Genomic DNA, 17159 nt, shown 5'->3' with positions numbered 1-17159 from the left:
AAAATCGAGCTGCAATTGACCTTTTGCTCTTAAGCACAAGGACATGGTTGTGGGGAGTTTGAAGGCATGTGCTGCTTGAATCTTACTGATCATTCAGCTTCCATCCATAAGCAACTACACCAGCTACAGGATGGGTTACATGCCCTGAAAGAAGATAGTGATACCATTAGAAGTTGGTTCGCAGGCTGGGACATCACTGGATGGTTGATTTCTCTTGTGCTAGTAGGGGGACAGACCTTACTTATAATGTTAATTGAGATGACAGTCTAAGTTGTATGATATCTTATCCAGAGCCTGGTTTATGCAAAAAGAGAAAGGGGGAATTGTTGCTGTATTTTATATATTGGTAAAGGTCTGTCTGCACAAAACCAGCCTCTGGGATAAGTCGCAATATTAAAGGTTAAAAATCCTTGAAACTTGCCTGCAGAAGAGAGAGTAAAGCAAAACAATATCCTTGTGTGTAGGGGAAAATATGTAAACTCTGTGTGTTAGCCAATAGTAGCTTGCTCTGCCCACAGACCCTGTAAAACCCTATAAAAGGTGTGCTAAAGATAGAAATAAACGGCATTCACAATTACTTCTGTGAAGACTGGTGAATAGCTCGGGGGTCTTTCAACAGGTTCCCCCTGAGCCTCCTTTTCTCCAGGCTGAGCCCCCCCCCAGCTCCCTCAGCCCCTCCTGGTGCTCCAAACCCTTCCCCAACTCCATTCCCTTCTCTGAACACGCTCCAGCTCCTCAATGTCCATCTTGTCCTGAGGTTCCCAAGCTGCCCCAGGATCTGAGGTGTGGCCCCAGCAGTGCCCAGCACAGGGACAGTCACTGATCTGGCCCTGCTGCCACACCACAGCTGGCACAGCCCAGGTGCCTTTGGCCTCTTGCCCCCCTGGGCTCCTGTCCAGCTGCTGTCTCCAGCACCCCCAGGGTCTTTCCCAGCTTTCCAGCCCCTCTGCCCCAGCCTGGAGCTGCAGGGCTTGGTGTGAGCCAAGGGCAGCACCCAGGACCTGGCCTTGTTGACCCTCAGACCACTGGCCTGAGCCCATGGATCCAGCCTGTCCAGATCCCTCTGCAGAACCTTCTGACCCTCAACCTGAACCCAAATCTTGGTGTCAAAGCTAAATATACAGTGAAGACCACAGTACCTAAAAATAGCAGAAGCAGCTGCTCTTAGACAATGGGAAATACAAGTCAAAACCTTATCAGAAGTTAAACTACAGTCACCAGCACTTGCAAACTGCTCCTAGCAGACTACTTGGTGCACAGCACGTGGCACAGCAGTTCCACAGCCTCGTAGCAGTGACAGGTTAATTAGCCCCCATCCTACACCAACACTGCTCCTCTGTGCACATTTGCCAACAGGATGAACACTTGGGGAAAGACGGCATTTTGTTTCCAGCCATGCTTGTTTGCAAAGCTGTTTTGCTGACCCGGCAATTTAGACCAAGCCCAGAGGCCAACAGAGAGACGGGAATAAGCAGCTAAAGGCGGCAGCTCCAGAAGCTGCTTAAACCAGTTCAGGAAGCCAAATACTGAATGTGAATGTAGCTGAGATGAATTAAGTGCCCACCAATGCAAAAATAATGGATTATCTCCTCTCTCTGCTTTCTTCTCATTGCTTGTTTTGCTCTCAATTGTGCAACTGATCACATAGTAAACTGAATCAAACTACTAACCCAGCAGGAAAAATGCATTGCTCTTTTGCCATGGTGATTTCCTGCCATTTTAGTGGTCAGTATCAGTCAGGGGTGAATGCCTAGTTCATGTAAAGCTGCACTGTGAAACCACTCCTTGTGTGAGCACAGATTCACAAGCACTGTGCCAGCAGAAGCCTTACCATGATTTTTCCTGTCCCTGTCATTCATTCTCACATGGATAGTGTCCCCATAGCAATAGCAGAAGTATTCACATGGCAGTGTAGTAAACTGAACCAGGAAGGTGATCTGCCCTAAAATAATCAATCCTCTCTTACATTTTATGTCCTTAAAGTTCTCATCAAGCTCAAATTATGCTATTTAAAGTTCCAGGGCTGACTTAAGAAGCCTGAGTGACAAACTTTGTGGTTAAGACTGAAAAGAAAGAGAAATATCAAGACTTAACATGCCCATGGAATATATGGGAACAGACAGCTTGAATACTGCCCACACAGAAGCTGCCTGCTGCTTGGTCCTGCCATGTTTAGGAGAGTAAGTTGCTCATATTCACAGCAAATATACAGTTTTTCTCCTGAATATGTCTAATTTGTGAGCTACCACCAGTTCCCATCATCACTGCAAACATGTAAATCCTTGTGTAATGATTAGCTAAAGATCTAAAGAAACAGCTTTTTAATTAAATACGACAAAAAATAAAGGCTAAGATTCATCTGGATCTTCATTAGACAGGTGAAGTCTAATGAAGATCCAGATGAATCTGGTTCTTCATTAAAAAGTGAAAGGAGCTGATATGGACTTAATGCAGTTATTTCTCCAAACATCCTGTCTCACATTAACTGCATACCACTTTATTATAAAAATAATCTTACACTTGTTTTTCATGCACCCATTGTGAGGACCAGCTGTAATATGACTACAGGCACATAAAGAACAGCTGAGTAATTCAGTAACTTCAGTCCAGCACAGTGCTGATAGAAGACAAATCCTTAATCATTATGTCTTCTACTTAATTTCTTGCAGTGGCAGAACCTTGCTCTCCAGCTTTTCCAGTTACCATTTCACAGTTGCTTTTATTATTTCCCTCCCCTTTTATCTGACCTTTGAACATGGTCAACAGTCAAGGCTTTGGCAACTACTCTGCACAAGCACACTCTACTGGCCGTGCAGCAGGAAGAGAGTGGAAATACCAGGGAATTGCAGGAACCAAAACAGCAGGAAACCACCAGGTGTGGGCAGTTGTGGATATTGAATGTGAGAGAAAAGGGAGAAATTAAGCACCATTGTAAAGCAAACAGTGAAAATGAAAATATTTTTTCCCCTGCCACATCCACTGTTTACTAAAAGCAGCATCCACACAAATAAAAAACAAGCCTGACAGGTTTCAGCCATGCATTTGTTAGACTGCATATTCTGTCTCTTCTGCCTGCAGAAGACCTTAGTGACTACCTTCAACAACCTGGCAGACAGTGACATTTTTGCAATGTTTCCCTGGCCTGTGGAGTCATCTCATCTCTCACTGCAAGGCACCTGCGGGTTAACAAGCAGCATCTTCAATTGTGCAGAATGGGAAATTGTGACCTGCCACACTAGAGTCACTTCTGTCCTTGTGAACAAGGATTAAAAATAATATCCTGTGGCTTGCTGTAACACTGTCTCAGCTATAAAGATTAAGTAGTATTAGTCACTTTTGAAACAGCTGGTAGCTGTAACACCCTGTAAGAAAACAAAGTGTTTCAAAAATCACATACAGAGACACAAGATTTTCTCTTGGTCCAAAATTAGAAGCAATACTTGAATATCAAACCTAGGCTAGCTGCTACAGAAGCATATTAAGGGAGTGGAAGAAAATTAGGCTGACCACTTTTGAAGAGCCAGACCATAGAGAAAACAGCAAATAACGAGGCCCATGCTGCTATTTGAGCAGGTGGTTACTTAGAGGAAATGGCTCCTTTTCAATATAGCAGAAAAAAACAGGTGAAGTTAACAGTCACTACAGCACTGAGAAATGAGTCAGGAGGACAGTGCTACTGTGCTTTTATGCTAAAAATGTTAGTTTTAACTGGGACTGTTTCAGTGTAGACATGCAAGTTCTTACAGTGCTAGGTTTTGCTTAAACTCAGAACATCTACAAAAATTGATTTATTTGCACTGCATAAGGAAATCTAAGTACAGAAGTACGAAATGGTACAGGACCTGAATGGGGATTAAGACAAAAATATTTTTTCTAATGCAGACATAGCCTACTGTAGTTTCTGGAAAATTAACATATATCTTCCCATTGAATTAAGGCCGGCAAAAGTAATTCTTCACAGGTAATCTAAAGAATAAGTTAAAAAAAATAAAAAAAAAACAACAAAGACTACATTAAGCTGAAGCCCTTAATGAGCAGGCTATTAAAAGTCTAGAGGCCAAACTTTCCCCTATGGGGAAAAAACTATCCCCTATGGCTTCCTTTTATGACACCAAAATCATATTCTACTTTTGAAAACGTCTCCCGGCTGACTGAGCTCTGATTTTGCTGGTAGCTGCCTGTATTAAGCCTGTATCAAACCCCAGCACAAATACAGAAATTATGAAAGACTGTGACAGCAAAAGCCATGACAGAACATGAGAAGAATGAGGGATTTTTGTTTCAAAGGACCATGCATATATACAGCTCTTCTTGCGAAAAACTTACTATGTGATGAAGATACTGCATGACATCACAATGTTGCTTAATGGTTTAAGAAACCCAACATAAATCTGCTTTCATAAATTCACAGCCACCTGAAACGGTGTAGACAACTTTAGTTTCAGTTTCCCAAGTTCTGAATGTTTCTTGATGGATTTAGCATAGATTTTGTTTGTATTTTAATCAGTAGCTCATGCACACACAGGTTAACACAGGATAATCTAGATATCTGCACCACTTCGGGTTGCATCTAGATATCTGCATCACTGCCTTACAATTAAGCAACAGTAATGAGAGTAAAATGGTAATTAGTTTTGAATTCAGCCCTAGGCATGTATTACTTACCTAAAGACTGAACATATCTATACACACATGCATAGCATCACCCTGTTTCAGTGAACTGAGACTAATTTTATAAAAAATTTAATTATTTTGCTAATTTCTTTCTCTTTAAAAAATGCCTGTGAGCTATTTCATTCAAATCAGCCAGCGCATAGAGGACATCCCTCTTTTATTTTTTCTCAAACCCCAATACCATTGAAATGACTAAAAGTAGCTTCACTACAATCAGTAAACATATGTACATGTGTACATACACACATGTAAAGTTACCTTCTAATTCAGGTCACATTTATGTTAATAAAAGTATTTTAAGGAATAAATATTCACGGGCTGATCTTCCAGAAGCACTTTCTCTCACTTACCTGAATGACACTGCTTCCCGTGCCCTGCGGTTGGTCTTTTCCTGAAGCTCTCCAGCTGCCGGTTCCCAGTTTGTGAGGCCACTCCCAGTAACGCTGATGATTACCTTGCTACGGTTGTAATTTTTTATGACTAAATTTCTCCTCACTGACTTTTCTACTCCAGTCCTGCCCAGCTTTGGTTCTTTGCTTCTCTAGGTCTCCTCAGCTGTCTCTCCAGGGACATGCAACACATAGCTGACACGAAGGCACACACTTGCAGAACGGGTCTGCCTGGCTTCCACACCGCAGCTGCTCATGGGCTGACTACAGAGACAGGCACAGCAAAGAGCCCTCGAGCAGGCACCTGCAGTGGGGTTTGAAAGGCAGACCAATACAGATCAAGAGGGACAGGTTATGTAATAAACAGAATTCATATGCTTCTGGTTACAGGTATACATTTAGAAAGAATGGGCTCTTCGGAACAGAAAATCTGTACAAAGCCTCCAGAGGCTGAAAAAGCCCTCCATCGGGAACACAGTCTCCAAATGAAGAACAAGATAAAATAATAATATCAAAACATGCTACAGCAGACTGCAGAAACGCAGGGTTTTTCCCATTCTGCCTTGCCTCTCGGTGTCCCTCCTGATCGGGCTCTCCATACATTCTGCCAGAACTTTGGTAAGTTTGGCTTTCCCCTGCCCTTTTCTCACACTACTCTGAACTCCCCAACCACAGCAGACAATATTCCTGAACTTCTCTGTGACCTCTTCCTGCCATGATGCCCTTGGGGTCTCCACTGTGCTCTGCTGGTGTCCTCAGCAGCCATGGGTTGTAAACGTCATCACACCTCAGCATTTTAGTTCTGAGGACTTTCTTCTAAACCAATCACAAGTGCCAGCTGTTGGCCTGCCCTCCCCTATCTCTAATAAATCTTGTGTTAAGCGTTTCAGATTCCAGAGTCCTGGTTATATGAGTGTACACAAGATTATTTTCTAACCTATTTCACAGGAGTGAGAGACAGTTGCATTTAAAGAGTAAACAGCATGCAACCTACTTGTCCTTGAGAGACAAACTTCATTTCACAGTCAGCAACTCAATGCAGGTGGCTTGGGGAAGATGGAGCAGAGGATGTGATCTGTGCCAACTCTTTTAGCCAAATTCACCTACTCCCGTTAACAGTTTGTCACTGCATATAATTATGTCGTTGTGGGGAAAATTTTAATTTTCACAATCAATACTTTTAGGCATCAAAAGACAATAGTTAATTTAGGAGAGACTTATCCTTAGCATTATCCATGTGCACAAAATGATGAAAACCAGGAGTGAATTTTTTCATTGCTTGATCTCTCTACAGACATTGGCAGGAGTGGGCAAAATAGTAGCAGCAAAATAGTCCTGCGATATGGTTTTTTATCCCCTGAGAAAGCAGGAAAGACATCTTCTAGACTCAAAATTTTCTTGAATTATAAAGATCATTACAGCTGCAGAACGTAGGCTTACACTCTAGTTTCAGCTTTCCTCTCATTCTGTACTAACTTGCATTGATCCTCTGCAGTGTTTTCTCCACAAAGGAGCAGGCAATCTGTCTTATACTTAATTTTCCATTAAATAGTAGGTAAAATGCAAATAACAGTTCCTCATATAAATGAGTTACTTACTGAAATTAGTTACATTCCATAGGCACCTTCCTCAATAGCACCTGGAGGAAAACCTATTCAGATTCCTGTTTAAAAATATGACAACTGAAAATCTTCCTCCTTCTTCCAGTTTCTACACCTCCATGCTGTGCAGGAGAGTATGAAAGGCAAAGAGTTAAATATTCAGGGTAAGCATATGTAAAAGCAGAAATGGCTGCAACTTTTAATTTCCCCCACCAGTGTCTCTGTTGTGCTCCCAGTCTGACTGGTTGGATAAGATATTTTAATGGTTCAGAGTTCAAGCTTCAGCCTATATAATCCTCCTCATTCATCAACAAGCCTTTTCACTGTTTATTGAAGTGACAGAAGTGATTTGTTGTCCTGTGAGAAACAGACTTTTCCTGCTATGCCTTGTATTGTATGTGCATCCAGAAAGAAAATATTGCCTGTTTAACATCCTCTATACTTCTCTGCTTTTGCGTTATGGTTGAGCACACCGAAAGGCAGCAGACTGGCAGTTTCACTAACATGACCATCCTCTTTATCTCCAAGACAGTTGTAGCACACCTAGAAACCATCCTAACCACACACAGCTGCTGCACCATAGCCTCAAGATGGGTTCTTGACCTAATTTAATATTCTAAGACTTAAAACTGTGGCTTATAGCTGATAGACTGTGACTAATCTTTTGGTCAACTTAAGCCCACAGAGGTGCAGAGACTCTGACAAAAATGGGCTAATGTGTAAGTCTCAAACAACAACAGTCAGGTGGCTGCAGAGCCAACCAAGAATTGTAGGTAATAGCACACTGTGGAAAGAACAAGATGTGGCTGGGGAAGGGGCCATGCAGAGGAAGGGCAGCACTTTTCTAGAACAAACACCCTTGATGTAGTCTCTGCAGATAAGCACAACGTGGCACAGCACAGGAATGATCTACAAGTGAAAAACCTCCCATCATTATCCTAAGCGTCTGCTTTGCCTCACGAGCCTTGCCTCTCAAAGTAGCAGGTTTTCTTAATGAAGAAAAATTAAAAGTCTATTTTTCTTAATGGCAATTCTATCGTGATTTTCAGTTCAGCCCTGCAGTATTTGTTATTTAAAACTTCTAAAGGTAGCACCATATGAAAAGAAATAAAGTAGAAAACTGAAATGACCTAATGATTAAGCATCAATCTTCACCAGCCAGCTGAAGGTCCAGTAATTTGCTAGCACTTCTTCTGTTCAGGGATTTCTACTCAGCTGCTTTTGAACACCTGCAAAACTTTAGCAACACAATACTTCGTGATAAAGTTGCATTCATGCAACTTAGGTGAATAAATATTTATTTGGAAGGAGGATTCTCATCTTCAAACCAGCTACTCAGCTGGCAGTGATATGAGTGGTGACTGCAAGAGATGGGCAAGTCTGCTGCACAGTGAGAATACTAACATACCAAGTAATTTTAAAACAGGACTAAGTTTGTGCTTGTGTGGTTGAAAAAGAATAACAAGAAGCAGCCCAAACCATTCCAAGTTTGGATATTGATCTGGAATGAAACATAACTTGGAGCACGGACAATTCAGAAATGGGTCTTGATTCTCACTCTGCTATAAACCAGGCAATTCCTATCTATTAACTCTTGACAAATTTTGAGTCTTGCTGATCTTTCTCCAGAAGAATTCTAACTTGATTTTGCCTAGTCCTGCAAACACCTCCTTCAATTTTTTTGTATTTTTTAAATGATGCAAACATCATGGGATCACAGAAGAGTTTGGAAAAGGACCTTCAAAGACCATGCAGTTCTAAGCCCCCTGCCGTTTCGACTAGTCCATACAGCCTGACCCCGAACATTTATAGGGATGGGCATCCACAACTTTCTCAAGGCAACCTCTTCCAACTTCTCACCACCCTCATTGGAATTTTTCCTTATATCTGATATAAACCTACTCTATTTAGCTGTGAACCTGCTGCTAGTTATGCTGTCATTGCCGGCCCAGGTCTGACGTCTCCCTCTATCCCGCCGGCAGGGAGAGACTCCCTGAGAAAAAGAGCAGAAGCACCACCCAGCTTTCAAACTTAAGGGTTAAGATGTACCTTCTGCGTTACTTTCAGGAAAGTTCCTAAAACCACCAGAGGCCGTCTCCCGCAGCCGCTCTCACCACGCCTTCAATTCCTGCGGCTCGCCCCGGGGCGGTGCGGGACGGGCCGGCAGAGGAGGGCGGCCCGTGCAGCAGGCGGGGCCGTGGGCCTGGCGAGTGTGACCTCCCCCTGCTCCGGCCCCCGGGGACGGGCACCGCCCCGGGAAGGGGGAAGGGACGTCGCGCTGTCCAGCAGGCCCGGCCCGGGACCGTGTTTAACGTCTTTTATTCTTCTCTGATTTTTCCTGATGATTAAGCACACTGAAAGACAGCAGACTGGCAGTTTTATTAACATCCCCTTTATCTGTTGGACAGCTGTTGCACACGTGGAAACTACCCAGACCACACACACGGCTTGATTGGATGGATGGATGGATGGAGTCCAATAAGATGACGTTTAATAAGTCCAAGTGTCAAGTCCTGCATTTTGGCCACAATAACCCCCTGGAGTGCTACAGGCTGGGGGCAGTGTGGCTGGACAGTGCCCAGGCAGAAAGGGACCTAGGGGTGCTGGTGACAGCCAGCCGACCATGAGCCAGTAGTGTGCCCTGGTGGCCAAGAAGGCCAATGGCTCCTGGCCTGGATCAGGAGTAGCGTGGCCAGCAGGAGCAGGGAGGTCATTCTTCCCCGTACCCGGCACTGGTGAGGCCGCTCCATGAGTGCTGTGTCCAGTTCTGGCCTCTCAGTTCAGAAAGGATGTTGAGACGCTTGAGCACATCCAGAGAAGGCAACAAGGCTGGTGAGGGACTGGGAACACAAACCCTGTGAGGAATGGCTGAGGGAGCTGGGATTTTTTAGCCTGGAGAAAAGGAGACTCAGAGGTGACCGTATCACTCTCTACAACCTCCTGAGGATCTCTTTCTCCAGGCAACCACTAACAGAACGAGAGGACAGTCTTCAGCTCTGCCAAGGGAAATATAAGTTAGATATTGGGAAAAAGTTTTTTACAGAAAGAGTAATAAAGTACTGGAATTATCTGCCGGGGGGAGGTGGTGGACTCGCCATTCCCTGGATGTGTTTAAAAAAAAGACTGGATGTGGCACTCGGTGCCGTGGTCTAGTTGGGGTGTTAGGACATGTGTTAGGGTTGGACTCGATGATCTTGAAGGTCTTTTTAAACCTACTGATTCAGTGATTCTGTCTGTGATGTCGCACAAAACCGGCCGCGGCGGCGCTGGAAGCGAAGGGCAAGCCGGACACGGAGCCGGGACACTGTCCCAGGACACAGCTACAGCCCGGCGCCGCGGAGCGCCAACCGCGCCCTTCCGTGGGCCGCCGAACTCCCCCAAGCGTTTGTTTTCGTGAAACACACAATCAACCGAGGTCGCGAGCCTGGGCAATGAGCGGGCGCGAGGGGCGGCACGGCCGCCGGGCGGAGTTTGGTGTCCCGTTACCGCCCGCTCTCTCTGTGAGGGCGGCGGTGGCGCGTCCCCTGGTTCCCGGGGAACGCGGCCCTGGCGGCGGCCGAAGAGTGCCCATGGTGTAGGACAGCACCGGAGTTTGGGCTCTCCAAGGGCTCCGGGGCAAGGGAGCTTCCCGGTTAATCTCGGTTTTACCTCTTTGTGTGAAGAGACACTTGGAACACCCAGCGTCTGAGGTTTGGCACCGGTTTAAAATGCTGTAAAGCCATTACAAACCACCCGTCGCGTTCCTTCCTTACATACCGGCAATAACGCCCGGAAAACAGATACCCACTGAGCCTGAAAAAGCATTGGATAAAAGCTATGCAGTGTGATGTATAAAGTCAGTGCGCCGAAGCGTCTCCGTCTCTCTCTTCATAATCCGTCCCATCCACTGATGGTTTTCATTAAAGGAAATTAAAGGCAATACTTTGTGTCACATTTTCGGTGAACGCTGAAGTTCTAAAACTCCATTTTTGCCCCGAGCATTTTTTACGTCCTAGAATTTCACTCACTACAACTAAACAGAGGTTAGTTGCAATCATTTATCTGCCTCTATAGTGACAGAACTTAGTGTTTGTACTTAATGTGGCTGGAGCCTGCAATTGTGAAATAAATACTGGTTATTACTGGGGGTTTTACAACTAACTTTGAAAATAAGGAGTTGCTCTGGGTCAGAGTATTTGGGGAGAAGTTGGAAGACAACTGTAACAGGGTAATGATGTTTGCTAGTGAAGGGTTTGACACAATGGTCTTTTATTACTGATACCAAAAATCTTTATTTTTCACAAGCACAGTATATTTGAGCTAATTCTTTCTACTTAATTTCAAAATGGATCACAAATAATATGCAGCATACAGATGATGACCAGTAACCTTAAGGTCAGATTCTTGCTGAATTCACATGTAAATCTAAAATGTATATGCTCTTATTTTATTTTTTATTGCAATGTTACTTTGCCTCAACTGCAAAAATCAACTCACTTTAGAGTAAAATAAAGAAGGAAATTCCTCGTTTCCTTATAGATGGCTGAATCAGAATCTCAGGAGGGAAACTATGATAACAGGGAAAACAAGGTGGAGATCTTCAAAACAGACATGGAAGAATTTATGGAGAAAATGGAAAAACAAACCGGTAGAGGTTTTTATTAAGAATTATATGGATTTTCATACTAAAGACACTAAAGTTTTATTTTTTATATTTATTCTGTAAATTTCTGTGTGATACAAATACAATTAAAGCAATCACATCATCTAAGGCCCTTGTGTTCTTAATTGTGAAAAAAGCGTGCAAATAATTCAGGCAGTTCTGATGGCTCAGAATTAAAAATCAATAGGTGATGGATGCTTAGTTCAGAGTGTTAGTTAAAAACAGAAATACTACTAAGATGTCTAATATACAGTTATTAAAATATAGTATATAAAATGAGAATTCGGGAAAATGGATATGTAACACCTCTCAGGTCAGTGTACTATAGTGAATTATTGGTAAAATAAAAGGGAAAGTACATAAGTGTACATAATTGCTAAAACTATTTGCTCAGTGTTATCAGATACTCATTATTTCAAAATTAATTTCATTATTTAAGTTACTGATTATTTCAAGATCAATTTCATTACTTAAGCTGTCCTTAAAATATTTCATCTCTGTTGCAGTCTTCGTGATCTTACTCTTCCTCACCTCACACAAGCTGTAACTGTTCTGAAGGGAGGATTCCTTATATAATATTAATATATTTTAAAACAGTGCCTTGACCCTTTCCATTTGATTACCTGTTTTGTTGTCATTTTTAGGTGAAGTGTCCATCCCCGTTTCATAATTTACATCAGTGTACTTCCATTATGAACTATTTTGAGACATTTATAAAGAAATAATACTGAACTGTCTATTTAACTTGAGTATTACTGTAGGCAGTTTCCATTTTATTTTCCAGCTTTCTCTGAGATCTGAACTGATAATAATTAATTTTATTTATTGAATTTATTTATTGAATCAGCCATTGCTTTTTCCTGGCCAGAAAATAATATCTGTTGTGTTTGCAGTGTGTGCAGCCCAGATGGCCTATGACTGTGTAGCTATCCGGACCGACCCAGACCTACACAACACCATGCAGCACTTGAAAGATGTCTTCCTGATATGCAAAGAGCTGATGGAAAAGAAATGGCAAGACGTTCTAATGGAATCTAGAGGTGATGGGCAAAAAAAAGGAATAAATTGAAATTGGTCATGCTGGCAGAATAACATCCCTTGGAAAATCACTCAGGTCCTTTTTTTCTCCCATCTGTGAAGATTTCACAGGCACTCTGGGAAATGGATTTTCTTTCCTCTTGCTAAGAACTCATTTGTCAATGTCTTGGATGTATTTTAATAAGATTACACAGAGAGCTTTGTATAGCTGAGTGTAAAAAGCAGCAATGTGTGTTATTTGCATGATGCCCATCAGTAATCCTAGTAGTGTTTTCACACAATTGACAGACCCTCTGTCCTCTTCCCTGGAAGATCATACTCATTCTGTGGTCAGTTTAACTGGAATTCTTTGAGACCTGAAGAAACTGGAGGGATGCTGTAGAGGACCATACAGTGGCATTGTGCCAGCCCATGCCTTGCTTCTTCTTCAAAATGAAACACAGGTGAAATTCTAGATTTGCAGATAGATTGAGTTGGTTTTATTTAGGATTATCATCTAGGTGTTCAGTTACATAGTTTTATTATTTAGATAGATCATCTATAGGTGTTTCATCTTCTTTCATCAGATTTTTAACCATTTCTTTGAACTGGTTTCCCCAGAAAGATTGTTCCTCTCAAACCCTCTGAAGCTGGCATGAAATAAATTTTTTTTACCATTATAGACTACAGTGTGTGTGGTGGCATTGCTACAGAAACCAAACTAACCATGTTATAGAACATGCTTCTCTCTGTATGTTTTTACTGTGCAATTGTAGAAAACTACAAAAAAAAAATTACTTTTTTAGTTAGGACGTGGATTAAGAGCAGCACCTTGTGGTTATACGTAGATTAGTAATTTATCAGAGATGGAAGTCAGTGCAATAAGTTTTAAGGATCTTCCCTTTTATTAAAATCAGTCTCTTTTAACTAGGAAGCAAGCACTATGAAACAATTGAGAGCTTGCTCCATCACTTCTGAAGAGGTATTTAATGATTTAAATCACATCTAAATGATCCCCAAAAGTTTGCCAATTTTTAGGCTTTGATCTAAATTCAGACATTGTTTATATGCTGAAGTAAAAAATATGTAGGCAATTTAACTTTGTTGGGTTCCTTTTGTTTTGTTGTTTGTTTTTTTTAATGGCACCAAGTATGTCTTAGGGGTACAAATGGTAAGAACAACTTTCAACTCTACACTTGACTTTCCCAAGAGTAGGTCTCCTCCCTAAGATTTTCTTCCCAGTTATGTGATTATTACAAGCAAAAAGTTAGGGATAGGCAGCAATGCTTATTCCTAGAAAATCTATACAGCAAGATATTTATACTTTGGGTTTTTTCCCCTTTATTTATTCATTGAGATATAACTCACCAGCTACCCTATCTCAGCCCCCTAGAGCCTGCCGCAGAGCCCAGATAGCGCACATTGCAACACCTTTATTTCCTGTCACAGGGGTGTGTCCATGAATTTCCAGAAAAAAATAAGTGAAGTAACAGCCCCATCTAGTGCTCACATAAGTGTACCAGTAAACTGGATTGCTGACATCTCTTAAATCCCCAGCACCCCATTTTCTGTGATGAGAATTATTGTGTGGTATGTAACAGTGCAATGCTTTCACCACCCATGGCACAGCAAAATTTACTGATCTTAGTTATGCACTGCACCTGTTGGCAGGTCAACAGGCTGATGCCCAAGAGTAACCTATCCAAGAGCCACCAACTGGATAATAATAAATATTCTCAATATTCTGTTTTAGATTTTCCACTGACAATTTCTTACCAAGAAACAGAAGAGACTTATACAGAGCTTCTCTTCAATGTAAAATAACTGAAAGGAGACTGAAATGGGAACATTTCACACATCCACTCAGGCATCTTGACCTTGTCTGGACACATCCTAGAGCTCTGCCTAGAATATTTATTTCATTTACTACTACTGCCCTCCAGTTCATTATAGGCCCAATTCAGGTTATCTCAGAAAAGCTGAAGAATCTGTATGAACTGTTTTACCTTTTAGCATATTTTCAGAATTTCAGTCCAGATTCTTGCAGCAATTTTTCCTGAAATTCAATCTGTAACACCTTTTTATACACCTACTATTAAAATAGTGTTCTTTTTTTTCTGAACAAAAACTGTATCATATAGGCACTACTGGCATGAAAGTGGCAGTATAATTGATTAATTCTAAGGACCTTTGTGGTCTTACTCAAGTCACCATTTACAAGTCAAAACTTACAGCCAAACATTGAAGAATAATATATTTTGATGTTAGTCAGGAAATATAATGAAGCTCTGAGTCTTTTCTATCACATTTTAAAACCTTAAGATATTAATTACTCATTTCATCAGCTGGTGGTATTAAATCATCAAGATCCATTTTCTGCTCAGTGCATCACTGCCCTGCTCTAGGACTCAAAATTCAATTATAGCAGCCTTGCTCCATTATTGCAAACAGCACAAAATAGGAAGTTCAGGCTACCACTTATTTGATATGGCCTCCAAAATCTTCTCATCCCCTTTATACCTGAGGAAGGATCCCACTGCCACTTGGCTCATGCAGATGCTTCTCCCTACAACTCTGAGCATTTCAGAGCATGGATTTTCTCTCTATAAAATCCCAGCAGTGCTAAAGGCTACTTGGCTCTCCTAAAAGCTAAACCAGCAGAAAGCAGAATGATGTCTAAGGCCATAGCTTTGAACTAGGGATCTGCAAAGACACTTCTCTAAAAAGCCACAACAAATAACAGTCAGACATCCACAGCTGATTTCACCACTCTTATAGCAAACTGTGTGGCACAGGCTTTATTTCTAAAGTTTTTTCCAACAGAAAGTGTTTTACTTCCAAGGCACTTGTTGCACCTGTGTAGTTCTCCCATGCCAGCACCACTGTCCAAGACAGAAGCTTACAGCACACCTATCTCTCCAGACTGTGAATGCCTTGTATTGCAATTATGTTCAAATGAAACAATGCACAAAGGAAGGCCTACAAAAGTGTTTTCTCCCTTTTTTATCATCCTCAAAAGTTCATAAGCCACAGGAAATGTTTTTGCAGCACATTAACTACTCTGCAAATTCAAAATCTATGGAGCTAAATGTCTTTTTAAGAAACCAAACCAACACAACACAAACTAAGCTCTCATTTGAAATTCTGCTTGAGGCAAATAAGCCAGAGCCTTATTTACAGATACACAAGCACCAGCTGTCTAGAGAAATGACCCTCATAATTGAGCACCAGGTTTGTATCTTTTTCCTGGCAAATTCAGCTAACAAGAGTGCTAGTGGCCTAGAAAAGGAACAATTTATGCACAGCCCAAGACATCTGAAATGTAATTTTAGTAAGTGCTTTAAACTTTGGTAGTTAAGCTTGTATTTTTCATAAGCAGGGAATTAAGGGATGATGTAGGTTATGTCAGTCATTGGCTTCTGTTTTATGCAAACATTCTTATTGGAGGCAAGACAGAAATAACAAATAGAACTCAATACTAGGACATCACTTGCATCTCTCCCTCATCTTCTCCATTCATAAAAAAAGAAAAAAAAAAAGGCTAATTAGGTACTTTTGCTAACCTGATTCAATCTGACCTACATTTTTGCAGAGATTAAGAAAGTTCTCTTTAGCCTGTCAAATCTCTCAAGGAAAAAACACCTATTGAAGGCAGTTAAAGTAGTTTTTACGACAAGTTCTACAGTAACATTTCAGTATTTATGAATATCTTGCATCTGCTCGTTATGGTGAAATTATCAGCCTCTCTCCAATGTGTCTTCATATTTAGTTCATAACAAAATTTAAGCATAAAAAGATTTTTTTAAAAAAGGTGCTTAAGAATTTTAAAAGGTACCATTACTTACATTTTCCTCACCTTAATGCATTTTATTTTGTGTCAAAACAGACATATTTCTTCAATTTCCAAATAATGATTTCTTCTTCAACCAAGCATATGGCTTTCACTTCCCAACTCATTAAGAGGTTCCTAATCCCTTGCAATTCAGTCAGCTGTAAATAGTGCAACTCAGGCACCACTAAGCCTTTTCCCACCCTCCTTCTCCTCAAGGCAAAGGCAACAGGGTGCAAGGACCCTTCCTCACCTTCCCAGAAGCCGGAAACAAAATTTCAAGTGCAATTATGCCCTGCACTCTCTGCTTAATTCCTCAAGATTAACAGGAATATTTGTTTGAGAAACAAATATACTTATCTAAGGTCTGGGTAACAGCAACTGCAAGACAGGAACGTGAGAAATGCTGGACTAGACAATGAAGGACACAAGATACACACTTATATTCAACAGCTGGACACAGACTGATAACACCTGGAAGAAAGCCAATTTTTACGGAGGAACATTACAAAACCACTGATATTATAAGACAGCTCAGGACTTTGCTCATTAAAATGAGATGGTACAGAGATTTCACTGGTTTGAAATAAGAGTAGATGTTGGGGAAGGTGAAAAAGGGAAACCTTATGAATGTGATTGTTTGGCACTAGTTTGTGAAAATATGAAGGCTAGAATCAAAGTAGAAATGAAAGCCTGCTTTGAGTTATAGGATACTGAGTACCGGTTAACCAAAAAACAACAGCCTAGCCAGCTAGAGGAGAATCCCTGTTGATAAAACAATGTCCTTCTGCTGATAAGAAGAGTCCAAAAGTAAAGAAGCAAGGAAAGAACTTGTAAAGCTCTGTAGAGTATAAAATGCAACACTGTGTGTTAATATAGGGAAGCTCATAGGTTGTATGTAAATTATTTAGTGGGTGTGTCTCATGGTGATTGGTTACTAAGAATTAAAATATTCACGATAGAAAAAGATACATTGGATTGTAACAAGAACTTTGCTCTCTTACCTC

General features: G+C 41.4%; 2 protein-coding genes across 8 annotated transcripts in view; one reads left to right on the top strand and one right to left on the bottom strand.

Moving 5' to 3' along the window:
• The window catches only part of STYK1 (serine/threonine/tyrosine kinase 1), a 24037-nt gene extending 15201 nt beyond the window's left edge, over positions 1 to 8836 (bottom strand). For 2 of the 7 annotated variants that reach the window (XM_015629258.3, XM_033514586.1), the window contains exons 1-2: positions 8714 to 8836; positions 5025 to 6786 (exon numbers count right to left, since the gene is read on the bottom strand). The gene's annotated coding sequence lies outside the window, so the exon portion shown is untranslated. The other 5 variants (XM_033514585.1, XM_033514584.1, XM_015629261.3 and 2 more) reach the window with 5 other exon arrangements.
• A 1323-nt stretch (positions 8837 to 10159) lies between these two features.
• Positions 10160 to 13007, top strand: SYCE3 (synaptonemal complex central element protein 3). Its single transcript, XM_015626941.2, has 3 exons — positions 10160 to 10686; positions 11183 to 11291; positions 12200 to 13007. The coding sequence occupies exons 2-3, from the start codon at positions 11183 to 11185 to the stop codon at positions 12373 to 12375; spliced, it is 285 nt and encodes a 94-aa protein (XP_015482427.1). The 5' UTR covers positions 10160 to 10686; the 3' UTR covers positions 12376 to 13007.
• Positions 13008 to 17159: the final 4152 nt, after the last annotated feature.

The sequence above is a fragment of the Parus major genome, chromosome 1A, assembly GCF_001522545.3.
Source record: "Parus major isolate Abel chromosome 1A, Parus_major1.1, whole genome shotgun sequence".
NCBI lineage: Eukaryota > Metazoa > Chordata > Aves > Passeriformes > Paridae > Parus > Parus major.
The sequence above is the reverse complement of the archived record's forward strand: the minus strand, read 5'-3'. Positions and strand labels throughout refer to the sequence as shown.